Below are 12477 nucleotides of genomic sequence, written 5' to 3'. Positions count from 1 at the left end.
TTAATAAATAAATAATTATAACTTTGTGACTTGGATCACAAAGTGAGCAAGAGGAAAAAATATCAATCCGTAACTAGTGATATTTTTGCATAAAACATGAGCATTAATGCTATTGGGCCTGGGAGCACAAGCAGCCCAGTATATTTTGTATGCTTCAAAAGGTGCCCTGTGCATAATGATTTTACCCAGTACATTATACCAATTAATAATTATGATGATAACGTAAATGTAAAACTTGTTTACATGATACGGCTAGTTGTGTTACAGAGCAAATGGCATACTGTTTTGCTGTTGTAGCATGCTCTAGGTAGAATTTGTTTAGGATGGGGATTGAATAAGACTTCTCAGTTACAATTAAACTGAAACACTCACAAATCATTGAATAAATTCAAATGACCTTAACTAAACTTTATAGTGGAATTACATTTTAGTTTTGACAATTAACTCGCTAAAGTTCCATTACTTTCTATGAACTCTGTAAAACCTGAGTAACAAAAGAAGTTTTTTTTTTCTTGCAACCAGCTAGGTTACCACCAACATTTTCTTGGTGCAAGTTCCAGAATAGAGTAGTGCATGCTGAATCTGAAATAGATTTTTTGGGTAACAACCTAAAGCCCCGTACACATGCATCGAAAATTGGCAGGGAATGTTCGTCCAACATCCGATCTGCCGATTTTCGGCTTGTTAGTATGATGCTTCCGACAACCGACTCCGACTTTTCGGCCGAAAAAAATCTGGTGTGCAGACTATAAAATTTTTGTTGGCCGTCAAAACACGGCCGATTTTCGTGCAGTCAGTACTGATTTCAACAGGGAAAAATCTTATGAGCAAGACTGGGCATGCTCAGATAAGAAAGAACACAAAGAAAGCAAACCAACACAAGACATCACTTTAGAAGCAGATTTTTGTTGGGCGAGAAAATTCGTGTGCAGTCTAGGCACATTCCAACCAACAAAACACAACTCTGGACAAAAGACGGACGATCAGTCGGCCGATAATCGTTGCGTGTGTACGGGGCTTATGTCTTTTGTTCCATTTTTATGATTTATCCACTGTGACTAAAGACTATAAGACATATACAGCAAGTAATACCCAAATTAATCAAGTGGCAACAACTATATTTACTAATCACAAAAAAGTGCCTAAAATTGATGCTCTTAATGAGTTTTTATGTGATTCAGAACAAAAATAATGTATGTTAGCTGGTAACATTACATTGAATAAATAATTGAAAAATATAATATGTATGTTATAGAGAAGGGTGCGCTGATATGTGAAAAGCTGCTACCAGAAAAAATATGTGAATAAATGTTTAAGTGTAATAGTGCGCTTTCCAATGTGAAACAGAAAAGTTATAAAAATATAACATATATTCCTGAACACAATATTTCAAAAAATATGTGATTGAAGGTGTATAGCCAAAGCAATTACACATTAATAAATAAACAGTGTTCAACCATATGTGTGTGTGAGAAACCATATATGGAACAGTGCTAATAGTGAACAGTCCTAGGGTTTTGATTACAACAAACCCATGTGTAATATAGTGAAAACAAAGTCCAATTTCCAATCCTTTTGATTGGAATATAATAAACAGAACGTGTTCTGGTGAAAAGTCCAATATTAAATCAATAAGGTGATGAATGATTGATCCCTCCACCTGGTGAAATGCCTCCTTACCCGGCGGAAATGAAGGTAAGTGCCCAACAAATGAAATTCCTGTGAAGATGCCTCGTATAATTCTTATGAACACCAGCAAACGTGCACATCCCCAGGTGCAAACAAGCAATAAGAGCCTCTTACCAAATAAAAGGGGAAAAACAGCCTTAAATCAACAGATGAATACTGTAGGCACTCCTCCTCTCTCCTTCCTTCAGGGTTGGTAACTCACTCAGTGGTGCAGCAAGGTACATAGAAAATATATGGAGGACTAATAGTGCATTACCTTTTTTAAAAGGAGTTTATTAAACAGATTGCACTTACATATAAGTAGATGTTACAAACGGAAATCGTCAATAATTCGGGCAGAGGATCTCTGTTTCAACTCGTGTCCGGCTGCGGCACGGACCACCGAGTGACGCAATGATGGCACGCCTCCCTCCTGACGCGTTTCCTCTAATAGGGCTTCGACGGAGAATGGGAGACATCTCCCAGGATTGGAAATTGGACTTTGTTTTCACTATATTACACATGGGTTTGTTGTAATCAAAACTCTAGGACTGTTCACTATTAGCACTGTTCCATATATGGTTTCTCACACACACATATGGTTGAACACTGTTTATTTATTAATGTGTTAATTGCTTTGGCTATACACCTTCAATCACATATTTTTTGAAATATTGTGTTCAGGAATATATGTTATATTTTTATAACTTTTCTGTTTCACATTGGAAAGCGTACTATTACACTTAAAAATATAATACGTGTCTGCTGTGAAAGGGTTTTCAGTATGATAATAACAATATAGAATTAAAGAAGTTAAACTAACAAAATGTGAATGTACATCTAATTATCTTCTCTTATATAGATAACTGGGTAAAATGGCCCACTTACATCTGGACGTTTCCCCATGGTATCACACTCATAAATGCCATATTTGTTCATTACATTTGTGGTCTTTGCTTCCTGCTTTTGGCGCTAAACAATGGTTTAGTTGGCCCTCACATCATTAGATTGCAGGATAACATCATCATTTGTTACAACATATAAGACATGCCCTTTATCAGTTTAATAAGCAATATGCCCAGCATTAAACACAAGCAAAAACACCTATCTTATATGATGTGACAAAAATACCTGCATTCCAGTGGTGTGGTAATCCTTGAATTTATGTTGCTTGAGTTCTGATAAACTAACCAAACAAAATAAATCAATTCATTTTAGATCTACCAAAATTATATACTGGATCTGCCTAAACTCTCAAAACAGTTGGCATACAATCAGGTAGGCCTTTGTACTTCAAAGTTGTTGATAAATCCAATGGAGATTGTCCAATCAGATTGGAATGTGTGTGGCTAGGATAACACCTGGTATTTGCACAGGGATGGTTTACATTGGTCCATCTGGAGAAGTACAATCTGTTGTGTACTCAAAATGCATGGCAATGAGTTTGCTAACTTGAAAATAATATACCCTCTGTGCAGCCGATATTTCACAGAGTAAGGCTGACTATACATGTTCAAATCTCTTGTACAATTTTCCTTTAGATTTACCAAAAACCATATAATATAAGGTCAAACAAACTAAACAAATTTCAATTGTATCCAATTAGGCAGGTCCCTGGACTACATAGTTTAACCACTTAACGTCTAGCCACGTAGACCTACGTCGGCTGACTTTGCGGGGTTATACCGGGATGATGCCTCTAGCTAGAGGCATCATCCCGGTACCATGGTTTGAAGCCGACAGTCGGCTTTCCGTCGGTAACGACCGATGCGGCTCGGGAGCCGCTCGATCGTTACCCGGGGGGGCAGGAGGGGACCCCCCCCTCCCGCCGCCTTCCGTGGCTTTGCTCGGGGCTCCCGTCCCACCGGGAGCCCCGAGCACCCAGCCGGCACATCCGCCGGCTGGATGGAGTCCCGATGAATGCCGGAAACGGCATCGATCGGGTCTCCGATGACGTAACCCGGAGGCGGCGTCCATGACGTCACTACCGGGTTACTGTGCTGCAAAAGGCGGCGGATTTGAAAAACGGATGTATGCAAAAATGCCGTTTTCGGCGTTTTGCATACAGGGAAGTGTAGTGGAGGGGTCGAGGGTCTTTTGGACCCTCGATCCCTCCATAAAGTGTACCTGTCACTACATATTGTTGTCACAAGGGATGTTTACATTGCTTGTGACAGCAATAAAAGTGATCAGATTTTTTTTTTAAAAAAACACCTGTAAGAAAGTTAAATAAAAAGAAAAAATAAATAGGAAAAAAAAAAAGAATTTAGCCGCCCCGTCACCGTTAGCTCGCGCACAAAAAAAACGTATACGCAAGTCGAGCCGCGAATGAAATCGCTGTTCAAACCACACATGTGAGGTATCGCCGCGATTGCCAGAGCGTGGGCAATAATTAAAAAAAAAAGAGCTACACTCTAACTCTAAACTGGTAACCGTTAAATAAATTTAAAGCGTCGCAGATTGAGATCTCTATTGACCATAGTTTGTCGCCATCCCACGGGAGAGGCGCAATTTTAAACCATAACATGTTGGGTATCTATTTACTCGGCGTGACATCATCTTTCACAATATACAAAAAAAATGGGCTAACTTTACTGTTTAGTATTTTTTAAATGCAGTGAAATGTGATTTTTCTAATTTTTTCCAAAAAAATGGCGTTTTAAAGACCGCTGCGCAAATACCGCGTGACAAAAAATTTTGCAATGACCGACATTTTATTCTCCAGAGTCTTTGCTAAAAAAATATATATAATGTTTTGGGGTTTTAAGTAGTTTTCTAGCAAAAAATACTGATTTAAACTTGTAAACAAAAAGTGTCAAAAATAGGCTTAGTGGTAAAGTGGTTAAGGTAAATCTAAAGGGAAATCTAAAGGGAAATTGTACAAGAGAATTGAATATGTCTCTGTAATCTGCTTATCATGTTTCTTTAAAAAAGTAACAAATATAAAAAAAGTAAACTTGTAAAAATGTGATTGTACCAGAAATGGCTTTCTGGTAAGCACTGCAATAATAACTCAAAATGTGTACTTACTGAAAATATTCTGTCAAATGACAGTAACATATGGTGCTGTATTTAATGAGACAGAAGCAGGGAACTCACCAATGGTACACTGCTCCCCCTCCCATCCTGGGCTGCATTCACATTTTCCATCTTTACATTGTCCATGTTCAGCACAGTTTGGGTGACAGGTGCGTTCTTCACAGCTGGCTCCTCCCCAGCCATCTTCACATTGACAGACACCCCCTGAGCACACGCCATGACTTCCACAGTCCACTGCGCAAAGCTCTAGAGGAGCAATAATGAGCAACCATGTTATTGTGTCACAAAAGGCTTTCATTCTGCATTGGCAATTAATGAAAAGCTATGCAAATCCTAATTAACGGCATCATGATATGACAGAAGAAACACAGACTCACAGAAGGAAATTCCATTGCAGAATTAAAATTCGAACAAAACCAAGCTTTCTTTTTTTTCTTCCAAATAGTAATAGCAGTACAAGGCTCCTCTTAAGTCAAGCATTGGAAGTCTATTACATTCATAATGTTAACTTGCTACCGATAAAGCTTTGCACTTGGGCAGCGTTCCAGCATTAGAAGCTTGATAGATGGCAAAGTAGCAAAAACACTCTGGAGGTTAGAGAAATCACATCTCAAAACAGAAAATATGTATTGATCTGTATAAAAATGCTGAAATCAAGGAGAGACCGAGTCAGAGCACCAGAACAATAGTATTTCTTATTTTGTAGCCTAACACAAACTAATTGTCTCACAAATGATATGTGCAAAGGTTCAAAAATTGCTTAAGTTGGAGCAAACTGTTTTAGCCTCCACAGGGAAGCAAACATAAAATGGCATTCTGTCAGCCCGCTGATCCTGTTCTGCATTAGGACAGGTTAATAAAAGTAATGGTCATGCAGTACTTTTAGTGTGTGACAAGTACTGCATTTCTGTTTACGGTACTCTCTGCAAAAAAATAGAACATCTAATATAGCATCCGCCAAAAGTGAATGACTATTACATCACCTGGGATATGTTAATCATTGAGATTTGTGCCCAACTAAACTACATTAAACTGTCACAAAGAGACTTAAGAGTTTATTTCTTGAGCTTGAGTAAATTGTGCTTAATGATTATGACTGGCTTTGCTCCACTTCAGTGGGAGAAGCACTTACCCAGCTTTGGCATTATATCAAATTCCAAAATGCACAGTTGTGCTGTCAAAGTGACTCTTGAAATACCTTTGCAAACACGACAAAGTATTTGCATTTATCAATGTTATAGTGAACACACAGGAAGGATATACATTTAGCTCTCAAAAAGCATTTTCAAGATATTTTTCCTAAGCTGTTAGTGGATTTATTCAGGCGTCCAAGGCAAGGAACTATATTCAATTTTAAAGCACAGAACATAAAATTTACAGGTAGGCATGGGGCACCTCAGCATCCTCGCAAAGGTGGCACTGTTTTGGCGGCCGCTACGCAGAGAGAATGGAGGCTAAGGTGAGCTCTTGTTCCTCTGAGGCCTCAGCAGGTGTCATCTGAGAAACAGCCATCTGATTGAATAGCGCTCTTCTGAATTACCTCCAAAGTCATCTTTAGTGATTGCAGTGCTAATGAAGAGCACTGTACCACTGCAGTTGGTGTGCATTTGTGTAGTGGCTTGGTTAGGAAAGTGAACCCACTGGTGAGGGACAGTTTGCCTAGTGCAGGGAATCTTCCAGTGGAGTAGGGACCTAATGCCTGATTCCACCAGCCAGTATACCACCTCCTTTGTCAGATGCTGCCTGGTATCGTAAGCTTGTCCATATGTTTCCTGCAGCCTAAAGTTTTCTGCAGCTCCAGTTTGCAGTTGTTGGAACTGCAAGGAGAGTTTTTTGCTGTAATACCAAATGTTATTTGTTGCTTATACATTGTTATTTGCTTATTCATTATACATTGTTTATACATGTTATTTGTTGCTTATTCTAATACACAATGCTCTATTCATTGGCCTCAGTGTGCATTTACTCCACTTTGGATACCCAACATCTGGCCCTACCTACATACAGTTCTACCCAATGGCCTCATATTGAATATCATTCTCACACAACTCTAGGAGGGTTTTTTAATATGATTGAGCAAAAACCGCAGCCACGGTTATTTATGTCCAGCATGTACATAGCACCAATGCAGTGCATTATAAAGAACATACAGCCAGATCCATTAAAATCAGTCCATGTCCACTGCCAGAGATATAATCCATTGTTCGTATAACACTAGTAAGACACAAGGAACAATCTGGGTTGAAGTCCATGACCCTACTATTGTGTTTTTGTATCAGTTGGATTTCAGTACAAACTAGTCAGAACATAAAAAAGAATGGTTCCTGGTTGGCTGGTAAGGGTCACTTTGCACATTGGTATTTTCTTTGTTCTTGGCCTACCACAATATCATTGAATAATAAAAAGAGAAGATGATGGCTCAGTATCAAGAATACAACCTTAGAACTCTTCATTTTATTCCCCAAATGGTAAGGATCTAATTTTGTATTTGAACTCCAGGCAAAGAGCTAAATGCAAAAATACAATATTTATAAAGGAGCTGTTGAAAGGATTTCTCTTACTGTCTATCCAAATATAAAAAATTCACAACACCACCTGTCTGGAAAGGCAGAAGGCTTAATTTTTTTTTTCTGCTACAGTAACACATACAGGTCTTCTTACCCCCAGCCTGTGACTAGACAGGGAAAGGAGAAGCAGACGACTAATGAGCTCATCTCTCTATCACTTTACTCTTTCCTTTTATCAGCATGCTCCTTTCACTGCAGCACAACTTACTGTCTCCTTGTCTTGTTTTTCCATCCCCAATCTGAGCTCTGCTGTATAGGAATGCTTGCATTTAAAAGATACATGTAATATTTTATGTTTAATGATCATAGAGATTTGTGTGTTTTATATCTGCCTGGAGATCAGCTTTACACACAGGGTGCTTTACTGCTCCAATTCTCTAATGCTTGTCTATCAGTCTTTTAAAACACCTGTCACAACAGAAATAAGAGGGTTGCCATAATTATAGGCCTCATTTTGAAGATACCACTTGCCGTTCTGTATCGGGCTTCAGTACACATGAGTCAAAGCACAAGAACAAGCATGCAGTAAATGAAGGTCAATGCAAAGTCAGAACTCCTTATTGTTATACTTGTTCTAGGTCAGAGACCCAAAGTACTAAAGCCAAAGTGTCAGCATGATAGGCAGGCATCTAGCATTTTCAGAAGCAGAGGTTGACAATAGCATGCTCCATATGTTTCTTTTGACAGGTTTCCAGGACGACTGAAAAAAAATGCACTGATGGTGTAGTTATCTCAGCAGTCAATGGTATGGTGAATACAATGCTCAATATACAAATAGTAACAACAGGAAGAATCTACAACTTAAATGTGAAAGTATAACCATGAATGCGTGGACTACAAGGAATGTGAAACACAATGGCTGCATACAAAATTTCTTTCTGGTGTACATTATCAACTTATGATTTATATTTCCTATTTATTTATTGTTCACAATATTATTATTATTATTATTATTATTATTTTTTCATGCCTTCCCCTAGTAAAAGCACCTCCCACAGTTTAGTAAAACATAGAATAAGCATGCATTTAACTCTTTGATCACCCCTAATGTTAACCCCTTCCCAGCCAGTGTCATTCATACAGTGACAGTGCATATTTTTAGCACTGATCACTGTAATAGTGTCACTGGTCCTCAAAAAGCATCAAACATGTCTGACTGTCTGCCGCAATATCGCAGTCTTGAAATAAGTTGCTGATCGCCTCCATTACTAGTAAACAGATAATTAAAAATAAATAAATAAATAAAAATATCCATTAGATTGTAGACACTTTAAATTTTGTGCAAACAAATCAATATATACGCCTATTAGGATTTGTTTTACCCAAAATATTTAGCAGAATATAAATTGGCCTAAACTGATGAAGAAATTAAATGTTTTCAATTTTTTTATTGAATATGTTTTATAGCAGAAAGTAAAAAATATTGTTTTTTTTATTTTGTTTTCAAAATTTTCGCTTTTCTATTGTTTATAGCACAAAAAATAAAAACCTTAGAAGTTACATAGTTACATAGTTACATAGTAGGTGAGGTTGAATAAAGACAATAGTCCATCCAGTTCAACCTGTGTAGGTGTGTGTGGCTGTAATCATCTAACATAGCCCTTAATGTCCTGATCCTTGAGATGTAAGTCTAAGAGTCTTTTGAAAGCCACCATACTACCCACAGAAACCACCGCTTGTGGTAGACAATTCCACAATCTTGTAGCCCTAACAGTAAAGAACCCTCCTCGTTGCCTGAGGTTAAAACGCTTTGTATGTCCTCGAGTCCTCATGCAATTCCTTTCGAATGAACAGCTTTTTTTCTAAGCTGAGATCCCCATTAAGATATTTATAAATTGCTATCATGTCCCCCCTCAGACGTCTCTTCTCCAGGGAGAATAAATTGAGCGATTGCAGCCGCTCTTCATAGTTAAGGTCCTCCAACCCCCTAATCAGTTTAGTTGCCCTTCTCTGGACTCTCTCCAGCTCCAACACATCCCTCCTGAGGACTGACTCAGGAAGTGATCAAATACCAAAAAAAAAAAGCTTTATTTGTAGGGAAAAAAAAGGAGTTACATTTTTTTGGGTACAGTGCTGCACGTCCACGCAATTGTCAGTTAAAACAACGCAGTGCCATGTCACAAAAAAATGGCCTGGTCATGAAGGCAGGTAAATCTTCTGGAGGTCAAGCGGTTAATGTGGTGGAAGACTTTATTGACCAACAGGGAAGTGGGAGGGCATAGGCCAAAGTTGGACTCATATAGGAAAAGTTGAGATTAGCTTAAAACTTCAGCTTAATATAACTCTGGATTTACTGATCATTTTGACATGTGGTGTCCTGAAGGTTGCCTCAACATATATTTATCAAATGCCTTGTTTGGTTTGCCCTGGTTTTGAAAGGTTTACTTTATGTCACAAGCAACTGTGTAACCACTACACCAATAGGCCGTTTACTCTCCATCCATTCATTTTAATTGGGGCTTGTTAAAACTAGCCTGCACTAGCCTTGTTCTCATTAGGTCTGCAGGGGGTATTGCAATGCATGTTTAGTGCACCAAACTATTTACTAATTTCTTTTTATAACTTTATTTGAAGTATCACACAGCACAGTAGGTTACGCTGCAGTGCAGTAACATGGTGCAACATGTTTGCACTTTTCTGTACTGTACTGCACATCACACAAGGTTTGTGGTGTGGACGGGAATCATAAAAAAAACAATTGTTTTCAATGTGCCCCAGGGGTGACTGGCATTTATCCAGTTTGGAAAAATGCCAGTCAGCACGTGTAGTTTGCATGAGCCCTTAATGCAGTATTAAAAATGTAATATGTTACAGCTTACCAATCATGTAGTGTGACTGCTGCATTAGGTATTTTTTTCAGCTTTTTATCCCTTTATTTTTACCTAGTGATCTGGCCAGTAACACACTTCCTGTCTTAAGGTGTCTCCACTCTGGATGGAGGAGCAATGGAGACACCTGTGGACAAAAGCATTGTCAGTCTGGGGAGAGGGTAATGTTACACACGCAGATTTAGATGAACTTGACTAACAAATAAAAACGGAACTCCAGCTAACACTTTACATCAACTGTTTTTTTTTTTTTGTTTTGGTTTTTTTTTAATCCTTGTGGAAATATGTTTTATAAAAAAAAAAAACTGACCATTGTAAACACCTCTGTCAGTGTTAGTCTCAACCTTCTAACTACCACTTTTGCTGGAAATTTTGGCCTTTTAAAGGATATTAAAAAAAACAGACTTATTGGCCAGATCACCACATAAAATAAAAAAATAATAAAAAAGCCTGAAAAAAAAGTAACCACCATATCTAAGAATTTATTATAATTTTTTTTTTTTGGTTTAATACAACTTTAAAATGACTATAAAGGGAAAAAAATACAAAAAACTAACATCTCTGTTCTTACCTGCTCTCCTCCTATCTGTTAAATGCCCCCACAGGAAGCCGCTTCCCGGGCAGTCGTGCAAGCCCGCTGCTGTGCCTATTGGCACAGACAGTGTCAATGGACTTTCTGCAGCAGAGAAGGTTTTTTTTTTACCCTAACACATAGAATGCAAAAGGGTAAAAAGCCTTGAGGTTTTAGAAGCACTTAAAAGTTTGGGCAAGCTTGCTGCACCATTTTCTTGTGTTCCAATAATGCAGCCTGCCAAAAATCCAAGGACAGCTGAAACATAAAATCTGTATGTTCTTTTAACATAATCTAACAGGTGGATTGAACAGTATACTAAGCTCTGTTATTACAACCCTACCCAGAAGAAAAGGGAAGAAAAAACGTAGCTGATCTAGAGAATGATAATTCCGATATTTTTCTTTCTTAGGACTAAAATTGCATTTAGCCACTCATTAAAACATATAATATACAGTTATTCCAGTCACACACATGCACAAAAAAATAAAATAATGCTGCAGTGATATTTTGAGCCCCAATTTTGAACACCCCTGTTATATTCAATGTGGCTTGTATTGTTTCTATTCTACATTTCTAACTAAGAAGTCCTCTCTACACTTACCATGCAGGAGTTAAAAGTTTAATTTAAAATTCCCATCAATAACAATCGCATTACAGTTTGTTCAGACAAAGCGAGAGGAAATGAAAACAAACTGTTAGCAGCTGGGCAATTTACAACTCCTAAAACCACAGTGTCATTTCTCATTTGCTCTAGCAGACTTTTGAAAGCTTCTATTCAATGCAACTTCCCTTTTATAATTCATTCTGAGAATCCTAGACAAGGCTGACCCCAGAAGACGGGCACGTTTGAAACATTTCTTCTCAGGATGAAAAACTAGGTCTTGCTAAGGGACATAAAGGATGGAGAGCTTGTTTATTGTAGCCGTTACCTGCTGCAAGTTCTGTCTTCAGAACATTATGTAACTTGTGATTTTAGACTTCTAAACAAGACAAAGTAAATTTTTTTTGCTTGTTCTTGTTATATTCCCGTGGGTTTTTCTACCATTTAAATATACATTTGACAATAAAGATCTTGTCAACAACTGAAAAATAGGATCTCTTTCAGGTACGATTGCCCAGAGGTACAGACCCCCACCATTGGTTATATCAACATTCACCGTAGGATTTGTTTCATCTAAATACAAAAATGGAAATTCATTGCTGGCAGTACTATTGATTGTTAAAAGATTTTTCTTGTACTCAACAGCCATGCAGAAATTTCCACCACAACATCCCTTCTGATTCCCACTTCTCTCGGAAAAAAGGAAGCATTTTATTATTGAGATTTGGTCTTGAAGCACCTTTGCTTTATCACTGTGGAATTTCTTGGTTCTTTAATGGTATGAGTGCACAAACTCTGCTCTTGAATAACGTCCTCAACATAAAGATTTACAAGTTTGTCACAAATGGCTGAATTACTGTAGTAATGCTAGGGAAACCAAGATGGAGATTTCCACATGCTCTCCATACTGCCAGTGCTTTGTTATGCACTATAGTGCAGATGCAATTTTATTTACTGATTACGTGCATTGGGATACCATTCAGCACACTGCGAGGCACATATACAATACCTGTGCAGTTTGAAAGCACTAATATTTGTGCATCCATTTTGCGCACACAAATAATATTGCTTATACAAATATTAGGTATCCCGAATTGGGTTTCTCTAAAATAAAAAATGGAAAAACATGCCAAAATAAGTGCAAAACAATTTCACAAGACGCAATACTTCTCTGCCTGAGCTAATGCTAATAACACTATG

At 37.9% G+C, this 12477-nt stretch overlaps 1 protein-coding gene across 4 annotated transcripts in view; it reads right to left on the bottom strand.

Moving 5' to 3' along the window:
* Positions 1–12477, bottom strand: part of TENM1 (teneurin transmembrane protein 1) — a 1047296-nt gene that overhangs the window by 358393 nt on the left and 676426 nt on the right. For all 4 annotated transcript variants that reach the window (XM_082262885.1, XM_082262886.1, XM_082262887.1 and 1 more), the window contains one exon: positions 4768–4953. In XM_082262885.1, coding sequence (XP_082119011.1) covers positions 4768–4953 — 186 coding nt within the window. The remainder of the gene's footprint in view (positions 1–4767; positions 4954–12477) is intronic.

This window comes from Pelophylax lessonae (assembly GCF_965119305.1).
Source record: "Pelophylax lessonae genome assembly, chromosome: 7".
Taxonomy (NCBI): Eukaryota; Metazoa; Chordata; class Amphibia; order Anura; family Ranidae; genus Pelophylax; species Pelophylax lessonae.
The sequence above is the reverse complement of the archived record's forward strand: the minus strand, read 5'-3'. Positions and strand labels throughout refer to the sequence as shown.